The sequence below is a fragment of the Dipodomys merriami genome, unplaced genomic scaffold (assembly GCF_024711535.1).
Source record: "Dipodomys merriami isolate MVZ:Mamm:240054 unplaced genomic scaffold, mDipMer1.0.p SCAF_42, whole genome shotgun sequence".
Classification (NCBI taxonomy): domain Eukaryota; kingdom Metazoa; phylum Chordata; class Mammalia; order Rodentia; family Heteromyidae; genus Dipodomys; species Dipodomys merriami.
The window spans coordinates 2,966,688-2,984,851 of NW_027205826.1; the positions used below are offsets into that span (position 1 = coordinate 2,966,688).

At 48.1% G+C, this 18,164-nt stretch overlaps 1 protein-coding gene across 1 annotated transcript; it reads left to right on the forward strand.

The window, feature by feature from the left end:
* Positions 1–619: 619 nt before the first annotated feature.
* Jpt1 (Jupiter microtubule associated homolog 1) lies at positions 620–16,198 on the forward strand. The gene is made up of 5 exons (XM_069993049.1): positions 620–803; positions 7,472–7,614; positions 8,919–9,016; positions 9,536–9,554; positions 15,932–16,198. Exons 1-5 carry the CDS (start codon positions 748–750, stop codon positions 16,078–16,080), a joined length of 465 nt encoding a protein of 154 aa, XP_069849150.1. The 5' UTR covers positions 620–747; the 3' UTR covers positions 16,081–16,198.
* The last annotated feature ends 1,966 nt before the right edge of the window (positions 16,199–18,164 follow it).

Genomic DNA, 18,164 nt, shown 5'->3' on the forward strand with positions numbered 1-18,164 from the left:
CGCACCACCCATTACAGCTAAGTAGTGACATTAAAATGTAAGGCATCTCCAGACGTTTAAAGAGAGATCACTTGGCATGCTTTCTGTTGCTGACTCATAGTGCTCCTGTCTTGGGACTGCTTTGAAACGTTTCCATATGGGACACACAGTAGGTGCTCAATAAAAGTAGTAGCAGTCATTTTTTTAAACCCTTAGGAAGGGTGCCCTTACTATTCTAGCAAAAAGGTAAGGTTAGTGAGCGCACGTTAACCATGAGAAATCTGCTCTAGGTGTGCCAGTGGTAAGTCCCTCTGAGCGAGACTTTTCCCACGCCAGGTAACTTTCCAGGTGACAGGGAGCACGACATCTACTAAGGGTTGGATAAAATCACCTCCAGTCCGATCACCCACCAATCATCATCCGAGATTTTGGGGCGGGGGAGGGGAGAACATCCGTATACTTTCTGTCCACGAAGGGGGGCGGGCTTAGGTCAAGCCGTGCCCTCCGCAGCCCGTCAAAACGCCGTACGGTGCTTGGCACCGCCGGACACCAATAGGATCAAAATCATTTATTTGAATAGACCAATAGTGTTGGGGAGGGGGCGGGGCTTAAAAGCCCAATAAAGGCGGCGTCGGAGCGAGCAGGCAGGCGGTGGCGGAGGCTCCTGCAGCGGCTGCTGGCTGTGGGTCCGGAGCTTCCCTGCGCCCCTCGGGTCCTGTCTTCTCAGCGTTCGTTTTCCGCGCCAGCCTACCTCGTTCCTTCGGCGCCATGACCACCACGACCACCTTTAAGGGTGTGGATCCCAACAGCAGGAACAGCTCCCGGTGAGGCGCCGGGGGTGAGGCGCGGGGAGCGGAGGCGCCGGGCGGCCCCAGAGCCGCGCGGGGCTGCGGGGCCGGAGGGCGGCTGCGGGCGGGGCGGGGCGGGACGGGCGGGCGGCCGGTGCCGGTCGTTGTCGGTAACGTGCGGGGCGCGCGGGCGGCCGAGCGCGGCCGCGGGCGGCTTTGTGCCACCGGGTTCGCTGGCTTCGCCGGCCCCGCCCCGATCCCTCGGCTTCCCATTCATTTCCACGGAGCGGGGGCCGGGGGTGGGGGCGGGCCGGCGGGGTGTGGGGGGGGACCCCCGTTTTCGGGCAGCGCGGCTGCAGGTTTGGGGTGTAACGCGCGGGAGGGCTCGCTTCCTGCCCAGGGTGGTGGAGTTGGTTCCCGGGGCCTGCGGGGCGCCGCGGCCGGGCCCCTTTGTCCCACCCCCGGGCCACGCGCTCCTGGCCGTGTGTGGACTCCCGGCGTGTGCTGGCCCCGAGCTTGGGCTCAACGATCTGATCCTGCGACGGGATCTGCCCGGTCGGCCTGGCTCCTGCCCCGGCGGTGCCCACCCCCCACCCCCCCCCCCGCCCTGGCCTGCCCGACAGGTGCATCTGTGGTCAGGGGAGGCTGGACATCGCGACGCGCAACTCCCGTCCGGGACCTCACTGTCTTTCTCCTCTCCCGAGTGCCTCTCCTCTCCTAACAAAGGAGAGACCCCCGTCTCCTGCCCCCTCCCGGCGCCCAGCTCCGAGCGCAGGGGGCACCGAGCCAGCCAGTGTGCGGGGTTTCTGCGCTCAGACCTTCGGACCCCGGTCCGTGTATGCCAGCCCCTTGACTTGGGTCTTTGACGTTTGCCAGATGAGTTCATCCCTGGCCCCCCACCCCGTTCCCTTGCAGTGGGAGGTTTCCTGTTCTTGGGCGGGGCCGGGGAAGATATCCATTGTCTCTTCCGTGGTATCTCCATCTGGGAAGAGGGGGGGGGACCTTCTGGCCACTCATCCCACTGCATTTTGGGGAGGGGCACTGGACATGCAGTTTGGACCAGGAACCCTTTACCGAACCCTGTCTTAACTTGGTGGAAGGGTTTGGGTTGTGTGGAGGTGGCCACATTGTCTCAGCTAATAGCACCCTGTTCTTTAAGATCTTCTATAGGCATCTCTGGGGTCTTTCCTTAAAGCTTAAAGGAAGCTTAGATTTCACTTTTTGGGAACTGTTGTCCATTGATCAGGATCTGCAGTCTTGTGTGGCTAACCTTGGGGTTAGCACAAAGGGAGCCATTTTGTGGGGCTAAGAAGACAGACGTGAAATAGCAATATCTCACAGGGGTTAGAGAACTTGGAAACAAAAAGCAGCCTTGTCAGAGGAGTCTCAGGAGGAAGCACGAAGGGACCGTCCCTTGCACCTCCACTCCTTTCAGTTTTACAACGTAGGGAAGAGGATAAGATTGAAGACACCGAAATTGTAGATTACAAGGAGAATGGAGAACTTCAGTGGAACAGACCCAGGAGAACACTGGTCACTCCCTCTTTTGTGGTCATCCTTCCAATGAGATAATTTTATCAGTACACTGGGACAAACTGAGCCTTGCTTTTCCATTTTGTGTGAAGAGGTCAACTTTCTGCTGGTCAAACTTCAGTTGTTAGAATGATAATGTGACATCTGGGGTTTCATCCTTTGAGGTTGAGTTGAGTTTAATGCTCTGTAAAGAATTTCAATACCTGGGTCAAATGAATCCTTCTGCTTCCCCCCCCCCCCCACACACACACATTTGAAACGTGAGACATTTTCATTTCTGCAAAATTAATATTTTAACTCATCTTTGTCATCAGTCTCTGTCCAGTATTGTCTAGGTATTGGTAGCATTGTGGTTGCATTTACTTTCCTCCTTTCTTTTGTGATCCCCCCTAATTCTCCTAAACTTCTGTTTTCCCGTAACACTCTTCTGCCTCTGTAACCTCATTACAAATTTAGTATGGTGGCAGTGATCTGCAACGATCATGTGGAAACTCTAGGGCTTAAAGGGAGAAGACAAGTCTTTTTTTTTTTTAAACAATGTTATGTATAATACCACATTTTTGGTAAGTCTTCACTAGGTAGTCCTGATGTAGTTACTGTGTTTGTGGTTTGGAAAGAAATATTAAAAAATAAAACTGGAGTACTTTGTCTTAGGATCAAATCCTTTGTTTGGGGATCTTGCTATTTCAAATGGGCTCCACAACACTGACGTCATCCGCGTTAGTATTACCTGCTGTTGCTGGAGGAGCCCAGCGGACCTGTGGAAGTTGGACTGGACAGAGCTTTGACTTGTTTTTAAGCTGATGTTTGGGTGCCAGTGCCTCATTCTTGCTCCCCATTCCTTCCCCCACCCCCACCCCTTGCCAGAAATATTTCTAAGCACACTAGGGTTTCTAAAGACTCTCATCTGGCTAAAATAAATTATGAGGTTTTTCAATTATGATTAATTAGCAAATAAAATCACTCTAAATCCCGAGTGAAGCAAGTTGATACTGATTTGTTGATAAATGCTATAAATGCTAAAAAAAAAAATACTCCTTTCAGATTTTACCCTAAGAGAAGACTTGTTAAGAATCTTTATGTTAATATAACATTATCACCTTTATAAAATACTTGCCTGAACACACGTATGTGATGAATTTAAGTGGATATTGAATATCTGAGACTTTAAACATTTCACCTTTAATAAAGGAATGCAATGGAGTCTCGGGATGGATTGTGATTTCTGTGGATTTGAGGCAGTGTCTTGCTTGCTATATCCCAGGCCGGCCTTGAACTCCCACTTTTCCTGCCTTAGTGTCCTGAGTGCAAGTGCTTAGATTACAGTTGTGCACCACCACGCCCACCTGAGTGAAATTTTTCTTTAGCATGAAGTGAATAGTGCATTTTACTAAAGGCAGACATTAGTATTGTATAGAGGGGCTAGCTTAATCAGAGCACAGTGTGTGGTTTAAAGAGAAATTCTGGCTTCATCTGTGACCACTCCCCCCCACCCCCCCAAGCCCTTGCAGCCCTTGCTATCATCAGCCTGCGCACCACAGAGGATTCATACCAGGCATTATTTAGAGTTGCTTGGGGCTCCCTCTGCTCCAACCCTAGGCTCTTCGTGTGTGTGTGTGTGTGTGTGTGTGTGTGTGTGTGTGTGTGTGTGTGTGTGTGTGTGTGTGTGTGTGTGTGTGTGTGTGTGTGTGTAAGAAACTTTTTATTTCAACTTTTTATGTTTTCTTTGGTTAGCCTACATTGATTGTGCCAGAGGGTTTCATTGAGACATGTCCAAACATGCACACAATCGACACTAGGCTCTTGAACTAGCCAGAGCTAAGCTCAGCACTCTATCTAACCACTGCACGCCCCACCAAGCCTCCTTGTGTTTGAAGGACCGGAACTCTGCATGATTTTTCCACTGATAAGTGGTTTAAAACAATAACACCAACACCATTTTGTTACTTAGGAAAACAAAGCTATGAAGATGAACCACACTCATCTTCGCGGTTTCTGTGGCTGTCAGGGCCACAGGACAGTCAGGGAATGTTTCAGGAAGACTTGATTCACAAAGCCAGAATTTCCTGGCTGGTCTTTTACAGAGACTGGAGACTCCCTGGAGCTCTAATCCCACCCCTGCCACGCCTCCCTCACTCCACTCAGGGAGCTTCTGGAGGAGGCAGTTTGAAAAGGCACTGGAAGCCTGGACAGTGCTCCAGGCAGGAGGAAGCAGGCCAGGGAAAGTTCCCACGTGGAGATTAGCCTCGGAGCAGAGAAGGAAGCTGCAGGACTGGACTGGTGAGGGAGGTGGTTAGGAGCGGCTATATCTGTTGGAAAAGAGGCCATATTGCCAGAGGGCAGAGTTTGTGTGACAAGCCTGGCATTTGTAGAACTGGGAAGTCTGGCACAAAAGGAAGCAGAGGAGGAGGGTGGGACAATATGATGAGTCCAGTGAGGGGCAAAGGCCAGGGTGCCAGCGTTCACCTAAGGGAACTGAGCAGCCAGGATTTCTGTCTGGGGATCCAGAATGAGCTGTGTGGGAAAAGTCTTATTGTCAGAAGTGGTGGTGCAGATGGGCACTGGTGGCTCACACCTGTCATCCTAGCTACTCAGGAAGCTGAGATCTGAGGATCGTGGTTCAAAGCCAGCCCTGGCAGGAAAGTCCACGAGACTCTTATCTACAATAGACCACCAGAAAACCAGAAGTGGCCTGTGGTTCAAGTGGTAGAGCGCTTGCCTTGAGCTGAAGAACTCAGGGACAGCGCCCAGACCCAGAGTTCAAGCCCCATGACTGCCCAAAAAAACAAACAAACCCAAAAACAAAACCACCACTACCACCACCACAACCACAAAACAGCTAAGCCAGGTGAGGTGTGTCTAAGATCTGCAAGATCTCATTGAAGCCATCCTGGGCAAAATATTAGTGAAACCCTCATCTGAACAAACACATTAGGTATGGTGGTACACACCTGTAATCTCAGCTACACATTAGGCATAGGTTGGAGGATAAAAGGCTGGTCCTGACAAAAGACCATATCTAAAAAATAGCTAAAGCAGAAAGGGCTGGGGATGTGGCTTCAGTGGTAGAGCACCTGCTTAGGAAGCACAAGATCACGAGGTTTTTTTTTTTTTTTTTAATGATTAAAACAAGCTACAAAATATAAAACATTAAAATTCACCTAATATCCCTTCAGTAAGAGGGAACCTAGATAACACTGTGGTGACATTTATATGGTTATAATAACAGCTCATGTACATGATTGCCATATTCCAGATTATATATGATACTCCTGTAATAATAGTCTTCGGAGACAGATACTATTACCCTTACTCCAGCATAAGAGAGGCTAAGCAACTCACAAAGTGCTGTTTAGATAGTGTGTGTGAGGTTAGCTGGGTGCTGGGGCTCACACCCGCAATCCTAGGAGTTTATAATGTAATAAAATGCTGAGTTAACTTGGCTTTTTCCTCATCATTTCCATTCAAATAAGCAAACAAGTAATATTCTTCTTTCCAATTGCATTTATTTCCTAATCTGAGTAAAAAGGACCATGTTTCTTCTTTCCTCTCAAACTTCTGGGACCCCAAACATGTTAGGCTTTCTTTTCCCTGGCGGACAAATGAGGATTTTTTGGGGGGTGGGGTGGGTGGGTACTGGGGCTTGAACTCAGGACCTTAGGTACTGTCCTTGAACTTCTTTTTTTTTCTTTTCTTTTTTTTTTTTGGGGGGGGGGGCGGTCTGGTCGTGGGGCCTGAACTCTGGGCCTGGGCGCTGTCCCTCAGCTCAAGGCTAGCTAGCATTCTACAACTTGAGCCACAGCGCCACTTCCGGCTTTTTTCTTTTTTCTTATGTGGTGCTGAGGAATCGAACCCAGGGCCTCAGGCATGCAAGGCAAGCGCTCTACCACTGAGCCACCTTCCCAGCCCCCTTGAACTTCTTTTGGTCAAGGTAATGCTCTACCACTTGAGGCACAGCTCCGTTTCTGGCTTTTTTTTTTTTCTTTTTTTGTAATTTAGTGGAGAAAAGAGTCTCCAGACTTTGTTTTCCTGGGCCCACTTTAAACCATGATTCTCTTGAATCCTGGGCCTACCTGGGTTGGCCCTCTACTACTTGAGCCACACCTCCAGCCCTCCTATTTGCTGGTTATTTTGCTGATGGGGTTTAGCAAAAAATTTAGTTCCTAGCCCTGTGCTGATGGCTCACGCCTGTAATTCCAGCTACTCAGGAGGCTGAGATCTGAGGATTGTGGTTTAAAGCCAGCCCGGGCAATAAAGGCAGTAAACTCCATGAGACTCTTATCTCCAATAAGCCACTTGAAAACCGGAAGTGGCACTGTGGCTCAAGCTGTAGAGTGCTCATCTTGAGCTGAAGAGTGCAGGGACAGCGCCCAGGCCCAGAGTTCAAGCCCCACGACCAACCCTCCCCCCCCCCCCCCCCGCAAAAAAAAAAAATTAGTTCCTGGGCTGGCTCTGAACCAGATCTCAGTCTTCTGCATAGCGAGGATTACAGGTGTGAGCTGCCTTCTAGAGGATTTTACCAAGGCCAGCACCAAGACAAAAAGGTGGTGGAAGATGAGAGTTAGAGTTCAAAGAGCACCTGGAGCAGAGGAAGTCTAGTGTCCATGGCCCGTAGGGAAGGGAGTTAGCGACCCGCCCGCAGTGATAGCACAGCTAGTGAGGCAGAGGGCTTTTTTTTAAAATCATGATAAATGTTTTTCAGGCTGGTCTCTTAACTCCTGAACTCAAATGATCTTCTCAGCCTCCCCGTATCTTGTTCTACAGATGTAGAACCACCAGCTCCCCGCTAGAAATGCTTTTCCTAGGACTAGATCAATCACAGCATCTGCTTCCGAACTTCCCAAGGGCGAGGTTCCTTACTCTCCCCCTTTCTGAAAGATGGGACACCAAGCAGGCTGAGCTCTGGGATGACACTTTGACAGTTCTAACTGTAAACTGAAAATTGGTAAAGCAGTGAATAAGTGGGAAAAGCTATAAAGCAGTATGTAGTGTTTTAATAGCAGCATTGAACTTGTGCTGAGCTGAGTCAATTCTTTTTTTCTCATTAGCAGCTCTTTGGGGGAGGGGGGGGCAGGGGTCAATGGGTGAGGGAAATGAAGGGTGTTAGGAAATACTTAGGACCAGAAATGTTTCAGTAGGATCTGGAATGAACTTTTCGCCATTACTTGTAGGGTTTTGCGGCCTCCGGGCGGTGGATCCAATTTCTCCTTAGGCTTCGATGAACCAACGGAACAGCCGGTGAGGAAGAACAAAATGGCCTCTAACATCTTTGGGACACCTGAAGAAAACCCTCCCTCCTGGGCCAAGCCGACAGGTACTGCTTTTAGCTGTGACTGCTGGTTTTGTGCTGGCCAACAAAGCCTAGCTTAATAGGAGTGAACAGGTGGCACAGTCTAGCCAGATGCAGTGTAGCGCCCTTGCAGAGTCAGCCTCAGGAGTCTGAGCCTGGAAGAGTAGGAGTTCAAGACCAGTCTGAGAGCTACTTGAGTTAACCTGGCCTGATTTACTAAGTCTCTCTCTTTCTCCTTTCCTCTCTTTTCTTTTTTTTTTTTGGGTACGGTCTTGGGGCCTGAACTCAGGGCCTGGGCACTGTCCCTCAGCTCTTCAGCTCAAGGTTAGCACTCTACCACTTGAGCCACAGCACCACTTCTGGCTTTTTTTTCCTGCTTATGTGGTACTGAGGAATCGAACCCAGGGCCTCATGCATGCAAGGCAAGCGCTCTACCACTAAGCCACCTTCCCAGACCCCTCCCTTCCTCCCTTCCTCTCTCTCTCTCTCTCTCTCTCTCTCTCTCCCTCTCTTCCTCCCTCCCTCCCTCTCCTCTCCCTCTTTTCCTCCTCCTTCCCTCCCCCCTTTCTCCCCCCCCCCCCCCTTAGTTGTGGGGCTTGAACTCAAGTTCTGGGTTCTGTTGCTGAGCTCTTCAGCTCAAGGCTAGCACGGTACCACTTTGAGCTTCAACACCACTTCTGGTTTTCTGGTGGTTAGTTGAAGATAAGAGTCTCATGGACTTTCCTGCCTGGGCTGGCTTTGAATTGTAATCCTCACATCTCAGCCTCCTGAATAGCTAGGATTACAGGTGTGAGCCACCAGCACCTGCCCAGAAGTCTCTCTCTTTTTTTTTTTTGGTTGGTCGTGGGCCTTGAACTCTGGGCCTGAGCACTGTCCCTCAGCTCTTCAGCTCAAGGCTAACGCTCTACCACTTGAGCTATAGTTCTGGTTTTCTGGTGGTTTATTGGAGATAAGAGTTTCACGGATTTTGCTGCACTTTCCTGCCCGGGCTGGCTTTGAACCCCGATCCTCAGATCTCAGCCTCCTGAGTAGCTAGGATTGCAGGCGTGAGTCACCAGCACTTGCCCAGAAGTCTCTTTTATCTCTAGCTTTACTCTGAAGTCCTTCAGTTCTGTAGATAATTGAATGAACAAATGAATGAATAAATGAATGAATGAATGAATGAATATTTAAAAATGGGCAATACAGAGAGTCTACAAGGGGGATTTAAGGAAGTCAGATTGGGATATTTTGAGCCATTAACTAATGTTTCTTAATACAGGAACACATATATGCTAGTTTTAGGGCTTCCTGTTGTATTTCTCAAAAAAGCATATTTCGGTTTCTAGGTGCCAAGTCTAGTGGTGGCAGGGAAGATTTGGAGTCATCTGGACCACAGAGCAGGAACACCTCGGAAGCAAGCTCTGGAGACTTCTTAGATCTGAAGGTCAGAAGGACACCATAAGGGAAGACAGGCTGAGGGCTGTGGGGTTGAAAAGCTAAACCAAGCTTCCCTTGTTTGCTAAGTCTTTCAAATCTTTTTTTTTTTTTTTTTTCTTTTCTTTTTGGGTTCGGTCATGGGGCCTGAACTCTGGGCCTGGCACTCTCCCTCAGCTCTTCAGCTCAAGGCAAGTCCTCTACCACTTGAGCCACAGTGCCACTTCTGGCTTTTTCCGAATGGTTTTCTGCCCCAGCTGGCTTTGAACTGTGATCCTCAGTGCTCAGCCTCCTAAGTAGCTAGAATGACAGGGAGAGATTTCAATGTCTGCACAGATTTTGAAATCACAGTGTACCTAATTTACAAGTATAGTTTTGTAATGATCTAGCCATTCCTAATATGCTTCTTTAGTTAATCCTGTCAAGAACATTGGATTCCGACCTAATGTATCCACTGTCAGCTGTGACTTCTGTGTGTGTGTGTTGCACATTAACTAGGGAGTCATTATTTTATTTTTTTCTTTTCCAGGGAGAAGGAGATGTTCATGGTGAGTACTTTTTTTTTTCTTCTTTAATTGGCAGTACTTCGGTTTGTTAGGCTGGTACTCGGCCTCTGAGCCAGGCCTCCAGCCATGGAAGTAGTTATGAAGACTGAATTGTTGATTTTGTAGTCAGTTTTAGAACAGATCAGAATTTTATTTTATTTTATTTTATTTTTTATTTTTTTTAAGTTTCTTTTTTTTTTTGTCGGTCGTGGGGCTTGAACTCTGGGCCTGGGCGCTGTCCCTCAGCTCTTCAGCTCAAGGCGAGCGCTCTACCAGATCAGAATTTTAATTCAACTCATGTCTTGGGATTTTTCAGGTTTCTAATAAGCTTTTTAGTTCAAACATAAACCTATTTAATGAAACAAACAACTAAATAATTGTGTCCAGGTACTGGTAGCTCATACCTGTAATCCTAGCTACTTAGCAAGCTGAAATCTGAGGATCATGGTTCAAAGCCAGCCCAAGTAGAGAAGTCTGTGAGACTTATCTTCACTAAATTACCAAAAAGCTGGGAGTGGAGCTATGACTCAAGTGGTAGAACGCTAGCCTTGAACAAAAGAAGTTCAGGGACAAGGCCTAGGCCTCAGTTCAAGACTGGCACCCCTAAAAAAATTTGTACTGGGGAAAGAGACCTGAATGTGCCCCAACTGTAAAAATATTCTGGGTAGAGAGAAAATTAAATTAGTAAATCTGGCTTTATTTTTAATGAGGTAAATACTAGATATGGACTAGAATAAACAATTGGGAACCCTTTTTTAAAAAAAATTTTTTTTTGGGGGGTCCGGTCATAGGGCCTATACTCTGGGCCTAGGCACTCTCCCTTAGCTCTTCAGCTCAAGGCTGGCGCTCTACCACTTGAGCCACAGTGCCACTTCTGGCTTTTTTCTTTTTGCTTATGTGGTGCTGAGGAATAGAACCCAGGGCCTCAGGCATGCAAGGCAAGCGCTCTAACACTGAGCCACCTTCCCAGCCCTGGGAACCCTTTTTTAAAAAAATGTAATGCATTAATCTTTTTTTTAATTAAAAAAATTTTTTTTTTTATTTTGCCAGTCCTGGGGCTTGAACTCAGGGCCTGAGTATTGTCCCTGAGCTTCTTTTTGCTCAAGGCTAGCACTCTACCACTTGAGCCACAGCACTAGTTCTGGCATTTTCTGTTTATCTGGTGCTGAGGAATTGAACCCAGGATTTTGTGCATGCTAAGCAAGCACTCAACCACTAGGCCACATTCCCAGCCCCTTGTGCTATTTTATGAGAGCTTTTATTTATTTTTGTGCAGGTCCTAGAACTTGAACTCAGAGCCCACTGTTTCTAAGCTTTTGTTCAAGACTTTCACTCTACCACATGAGCTCCACTTTCAGCTTTTCTTTCTTTCTTTTTTTTTTTTTTTTTGTTAGTCCTGGGTCTTCAACTCTGCTTGGGTGTTGTCCCTGAGCTCATCAGCTCAAGGCTAACACAATTACCACTTGAGCCACAGTGCCACTTTGGTTTTCTGGTGGTTAATTGGTGATAAGAGCCTTATGAAATTTCCTGTCCAGACTGGCTTTGAACTGCGATCCTCAGATCTCAGCCTCCTGAGTAGCTAGGATTATAGATGTGAGTCACTGAAGCCTGGATCGGTTTTTTTTTTTTTTTCTTTTTTAGTAATTTGTTGGAGATAAGAGTCTCACAGACACTTGTCTGGGCTGGCTTCAAACTGGGATCCTCTGATCTCAGCCTCCTGAATAGCTAGGATTACAGGCGTGAGCCACCAGCACCCATGGGGTTTGAACTCTGGGCTTGGGGCGTTGTTCCTCAGCTCTTCAGCTCAAAGCGAGCGCTCTACCGCTTGAGCCACAGCGCCACTTCCGGTTTTCTAGTGGTTTATTGGAGATAAGAGTCTCATGGACTTTCCTGCCTGGGCTGGCTTTGAACTACGATCCTCAGATCTCAGCTAGGATTACAGGCCTGGGCCACTGGCGCCAGCTGAGAGCTTTTTTTTTTAATAGGCTCTGGTATCTCAAGCTCTACTCACAGCATTCATTTTATGAAATTGGTTTATTTGATTTGATACTGAGATGCTTATTCAGCCAGACCTTCGTTACCCACTGGGTTGTTTTTTAAGTTTCCAGTTAGCCATCCACATTACCAATTACAGATGGAAATGAGCTGCAATCATCCACTTAATTATTTTCAGCCTTTGAAGTATTTGCTGGCACCTCTTCTAACAAGTGCTAGGGAATTACTGATGAGTGTAAGTGTGAGTTTACAGGTGTGGGGCTGTAGCCACCAGTCAGGTCTCCTGGTGAAGGTAGCAGTCACTGGGCCTATGGCCCTGAGGAAGATACTGCTTCTTTCTGGCTTTTCCTTCCATTGCCTTTTTTGTTAGCACATGTTGACTGTGCAATATGAGGGCTTACTGTGAGATTCCCAAGTGTGTGAATAGCACATCTTTCTTGCCCCATCCCTATGGTTGGTTTTTGTGAGCCAGTCTGTGTGAACTAAATTCCTCTTTGTCCTCTTTTTTTTTTGGGGTCGGTGGTGGAGCTTGAACTCTGGGCCTGGGCGCTGTCTCTCAGCTCTTCAGCTCAAAGCTAGCACTCTACCACTTGAGCCACAGCGCCACTCCCGGCTTTTTCTGCTTATGTGGTGCTGAGGAATCAAAGCCAAGGCCTCATGCATGTGAGGCAAGCACTCTACCACTGAGCCACCTTCCCAGCCCCCACTTCGCCCTCTTGAATGGTGCTCCTGAAGGTGGCAGGAGGCAGGAGCTGCTGGGCCTCGGGGCACATTGTCTGGGCTCCTTGCAGGATAGGTCACGCTTACATTGGACTCAAGATATATGTTACTGTGTGGGTCTGGTTAGTGGCATTTGTAAGTCTAGGCTTTAGTTTCACTACTTTTCATCTTCCTCAATTACACTGGACTTAGTGGTCAGATAATCCTTTGTTTTCTTTGTGGTACTGAGGATCCAGACCTGTGAGCCTGGGTCATTTAGGCAAGTCTTCTAGAGTGAGCTGCACCCCCAGCCCCAGAATCCGCTGACCTGATTTGAACTAATGGATATAATTAAAGATTTGTGGAGGGCTGGGAAGGTGGCTCAGTGGTAGAGTGCTTGCCTAGCATGCATGAAGCCCTGGGTTGGATTCTCAGTACCACATACACAGAAAAAGCTGGAAGTGGCTCTGTGGCGCAAGTGGTAGAGTGCCAGCCGTTAGCAAAAGAAGCTCAGGGACAGTGCCCAGGCCCTGAGTTCAAGCCCAGGACTGGCCAAAGAAAAAAAAAAAGAAGAAGAAGCAGGGTGCTGGTAGCTCATACCTATAATCCTAGCTACTCAGGAGGCTGAGATCTGAGGATTGTGGTTCAAAGTAGCCCAGCCTGTGAGACTAAGAAAGAAACAACATGTCATCAGATCTACTGAGTAATTATGCTCTTCCCTGCCCCTCTTCTTCAAGGAAACAGCACACTGGGTTGTATGCCTTTTTTTTTTCCCCTGCTTTGGTTTGAGATAAGATCTCCAGTTTTTGCCCAATCAATCCTCAGATCTCAATCTTCCTACCTAGGCTTCCTTGGAGTTGGGTTATGGGTATATGCCACCATGCCCAGTTTATTTGTTGGAATGGGGTCATTCACTAGCTTTGCTTGTGCTGGCTAGGACAGTGTGAGCCAGCTGTCTGGCATGGTGGTTATGGTGGGGATGATGAAGCTGAGTGTTGCACGAGGCAAGCATTTTTCCACCAAGTGTAGCCAGGCTGGCCTCAAACTCAAGAACCTCTTGCCTCAGCCTCCTAAGTGTGTCGGGTGTTAGCTGTCTTGGCCGAATAAAGCACAGCACGCATGTCTGCGAGGGGAGTCTAATGTGGAAAGACTGGCAGGCTGACTCCATCAGGACAGAGAGCAGCAGCTGCCATTGTTAGGGAGGGGTACTTATAGGGAGGGAGCATGCTAGAAGAGTGGGTGACCGGGTTAACTTAGGGACTAACCACCTGCCTGGCCACAGCAACCTGGAGATGGGGACGGCCAGGCAGAACTTTGGCCACTGGAATGTTGGCCTTCAGCCCAGCCAGCACTGGGGTGACAGGCATGCACCACTGTACAGAGCCCCTGCCTCTTTTTTTTTTTCTGATCAATTTTATCATCTGTTCATTATGACCCTGACTGGTGCAACTTGAGCTCATTTGCCATAAAGTTCCCATGATGCAGCTGGTGACCCTGCTGCACCATTACTTCAGTAAGGTCAGGTTTGTTTAGATATAAGGGAAATGCTTTTTTTTTTTTTTTGGGTCGGTCATGGGGTTTGAACTCTGAGCCTGGGCGCTGTCCCTCAGCTCTGCAGCTCAAGATGAGCGCTCTACCACTTGAGCTACAGCGCCACTTCTGGTTTTCTAGTGGTTTATTGGAGATAGGAGTCTCACGGTCTTTCCTGCCCAGGCTGGCTTTGAACCTTTATCCTCAGATGTCCGCCTCCTGAGTAGCTAGGATTACAGGCGTGAGCCACCAGCGCCTGGCTTAAGGGAAATTCTTGACCTTTTAGATAATTAAACATAGGAATAGCTATAATGAGAGGTTGGGAATATAGTCAATGGTTAAAAGATTTCCTAGCACTTGTAAGACCCTGGGTTCAAGCCCCAGTACAACAAAGTACAAAGAGCTGGGTGCTGGTGGCGTTTTGTAATTCTAGCTACTCAGGAGGCTGAGATTTGAAGACTGGTTGAAAGTCAGCCATGGGAAGGAAATTGGTGGTTAGCTGGAGGAACTGGAAGTGGAGATGCGGCTCAAAGGCATGCTAGCCTTGAGGAAAAGGAACTCAAGGATAGAGCCCAGGCCCTGAGTTCAAGCCCGAGACCAACCAAAAAAAAAAAAAAAAAGAAATCCAGGGAGGTTAGGTAGAAGCCTTTCCCTCCTTCAGAAAGTTAGATTGTCCACTACATTTCTTCTTGTCCCAATTCTTTGATGCTTACAATGAATCATTTTTTTGTATTCAAGACAAAGCTGTCTTTGTTCACTTATCTTACAGTGCCAAAGAAAAGTTAGGAGTAGATAAAATGTTTATTTTGATGCTCAAAGACCCTCGGTTTGATCCTCAGCACTGCAATAAATAGCTTAAAATGAAATTTCTGTCTGTCTATATATTTTGGTCCGAATATTTTCCTTTGAGGCCCCATGCTTCGGAATTGTTAGGGTGGACGCAGACATTTGAAGTACATAAGGTCAGATGTGATGATGCACGCCTGGAATCACTTCTACTTGGGAGACAGAAGTAGAGAGGGAGAGAGGGAGGATCTAAATGTTTGTTTTTCAGTTCCTGTATTTAAACCTTAAAAAAGCTGGAATTAGAGTTGGGGCTCAAGTGACAGGCATTAGCTTTGAGCAAAAGAAGCTCAAGGACAGCACCAGGTGCTGAGGTCTGAGTTCAATTAAGTCCCAGGATCAAAAACAAACCACAACGGGTGCTGGCGGCTCACGCCTGTAATCCTAGCTACTCAGGAGGCTGAGATCTGAGGATCGCAGTTCAAAGCCAGCCCAGGCAGGAGAGACCGTGAGACTTCTATCTCCAATAAACCACCAGAAAACCAGAAGTGGCGCTGTAGCTCAAGTGGTAGGGCGCTCACTTTGAGCTGAAGAGCTGAGGGACAGCGCCCAGGCCCAGAGTTCAAGCCCCACGACCGACAAAAAAAAAAAAAAAAAGTATTGTTAAAAACAAACCACAAAACCCCTCTATTCCTCATATATGCTTGTATAATTTTAAAAAGATCATATGAAAAGCATGTGGCAAAAACAGTGCAAAGCTCTGAGTGGTCTGAACGTGGTTTTTTAATTTTTTTTTTTCCTCTATTTTTTTTGTCGGTCGTGGGGCCTGCACGCTGTCCCTGAGCTCTTCAGCTCAAGGCTAGTGCTCTACCACTTGAGCCACAGCACCACTTCTGGTTTTCTGAGATAAGAGTCTGGTTTATTGGAGATAAAAGTCACAGACTTGGGGCTGGGAAGGTGGCTCAGTGGTAGAGTGCTTGCCTTGCATGCCTGAGGCCCTGGGTTCATTCCTCAGCACCACATAAGCAAAAAGAAAAAAGCCAGAAGTGGTGCTGTGGCTCAAGCAGTAGAGTGCTAGCCTTGAGCTGAAGAGCTCAGGGACTGCGCCCAGGCCCAGAGTTCAGGCCCCACGACCAGACCCCCCCCCAAAAAAAAAGAGTCACAGACTTTCCCTGCCCGGGCTGGCTTTGAACCTTTATCCTCAGATCTCAGCCTCCTGAGTAGCTAGGATGACAGGCGTGAGCCACCAACACCCGGCTTAATTTTTCAATACATTTCAAACCATCCTCCATCCAATGAGGAGAAAGATCTTGGGATTCTTCACCTAAACTAGAAATGGTTATTAGGCTCATTTTCATTCTCTGTTTTTCTAGAAAATGTGGACACAGACTTCCAGGGCAACCTGGGGCAAAGCGAAGAGAAGCCGGTGCCCGCTGCCCCTGTGCCCAGTCCTGTGGCCCCGGCCCCCGTGCCATCCAGGAGAAATCCTCCCGGGGGCAAGTCCAGCCTGGTCCTGGGTTAACTCCAGCTGTCCTGAACTCTGTCGTTTTATTTGTCTGTTTCTACGTGCTCGTGAACTGCACAACTTGAGCCTGACTGTACATCTTTTGGATTTGTTTCATTAAAAAAGAAGCACTTTATGTACTGCTGTCTTTTTTTTCCTCCCCCTTTCTTTCTCTCTCTCTCTCTCTCTCTCTCTCTCTCTTTTTTTTTTGAAGAACAAGTTTCTATTTCTCTGACTCCTTTGGGTCTGGGCCGGGGCATGGGTGTTTTCTAGTAGTAGATTGGAGGGAAAGCTTTGTGGCACTTAGTACTGTGTTTTTAAGAACAAATGATCGGGTTCCTGATGTGTTTGCTAGAGGCTCTTTTGTACTGGATTTTGTCCTTTTTTTTTTTTTTTTTTTTTAATGCTCTGTGTTCGCTTTACCATGATGGGACAGACTACAGGCAGCACCTGGCAGCTCTACCACACCAGGCTGTCTTTACACAGAGCTTCTCCTCCGTGTTGTCCTTTGCTAAACACATCTTCTGGTTCCCTGTGGACCAACAGAGGCCCACCCCTGTCACCTTGCTGCCGCATGCCAAGATGACTGGCTGGCCAGTGGGCGCTTCTGCTGCTGTGATGCCCAGGTCAGCTTCTGGTGTGGGGCCAACGCTGCCTGGAAAGGCCCAGTGGTTGAGGTAGTGATGCTGGAGAGGTGGAGGTCCCCATGCAGGGGCGGGGCCGGGGCTGTGTGTGTTCTTATTAAGTAGCTTGACGCTGTGTGCATGATGCTGGTGCTCGACCATGAGAGGAAGTCTCATCCTTAAATGTGTTGTACTGCTCAATCCTGGACTGTTGCTTCAAGTAAACAATATCCACGTTTGCAACCGCTGTGTCTGTGTCTTCTTTCTGACACCGGGTCTGCTGCCTCCTCACAATCCTGCAAGCTGGTTTGGTGAGGCACTTGGTGATTTGGTGAAGATGCAGAGGAAGGAAGGGTGTTCTCCAAAAAAATACATAGCTGGGTACCAGTGGCTCATGCCTATAATCCTAGCTACTCAAGAAACTGAGATCTGAGGATCAAGGTTCAAAGCCACCTTGGGCAGAAAAGTCCATGAGACTTCTATTTCCAATAAAACACCAGAAAATTAGAAGTGGTGCTGTGGCTCAAGTGGTAGAGCACTAGCCTTGAGCTGACGAGCTGAGGGACAGCGCCCAGGCCCAGAGTTCAGGCCCCACGACCAACAACAACAAAAAATACCGGAGACATTTCTACTGCCTACCATCCCTTTGCACATGTCAAAGCATGTCAAAGTGGCTGTGGCAGGGCCTGGAGGCAGTGGGTCCCCAGGGAGGCCTGGTTTCCATCCCCAGCACCCATGGTGAATAAAGCTTTGAGCCTCCATTCTAGTGAAGCTCTTTTCTATGGCCTGTGATCAGAGGAGAAGGCTTCAAAGAAGCATCCAGAAGACAGGAGAAGAGCTTTTGGTTTCTATAGCTGCAGTTCTACAGCTTTGGCAAGACTGGTACTTAGCTTTGTACTCGCTGATCTGCCATGTAAGCTACAATTCATTTGAATATCCAAATTAGGCCCCTTTCTTCTTAGTTCCTTCTTTCATTTCTTCCTTTCTTCATTTTTCTTTTTCCTTTCTTCCTTTTTTTATCTTTTTTTTTTGCCAGACCTGGACCTTGAACTTGGGCCTAGGCACTGTCCCTGAGCTTCTTTTGCTCAAGGCTGGCACTACCACTTGAGCCACAGCGCCACTTCTGGCTTTTTCTGTTTATGTGGTACTGAGGAATGGAAACCAGGGCTTCATGCATGTGAGACAAGCCCTCTACCACTAAACCACATCCCCAGCCCTCCCTCCCTCCCTCCCTCCCTTCCTTCCTTCCTTCCTTCCTTCCTTCCTTCCTTCCTTCCTTCCTTCCTTCTTCCTCCCTCCCTCCCTTAGTTCTGTAACAAGAAGTTTGAACTTATAATCTTGCACTCCATAGGCAGGTGCTCTACCATTTGAGTTCCTTTCCCCTCTCCCTCCCTCCCCTCCCCTTTTATTTTGTCGGTTGTGGGGCTTGAACTCTGGGCCTGGGCGCTGTCTCTCAGCTCTTCAGCTCAAGGCTGGCAC

Excerpts from the sequence above, each read along its gene's own strand:
- Jpt1 (XM_069993049.1), top strand. The coding sequence starts at position 748 with ATGACCACCACGACCACCTTTAAGGGTGTGGATCCCAACAGCAGGAAC. Across the intron at positions 804-7,471 it reads AACAGCAGGAACAGCTCCCG|GGTTTTGCGGCCTCCGGGCG; the intron begins GTGAGGCGCCGG and ends CATTACTTGTAG. Across the intron at positions 7,615-8,918 it reads CTCCTGGGCCAAGCCGACAG|GTGCCAAGTCTAGTGGTGGC; the intron begins GTACTGCTTTTA and ends TTCGGTTTCTAG.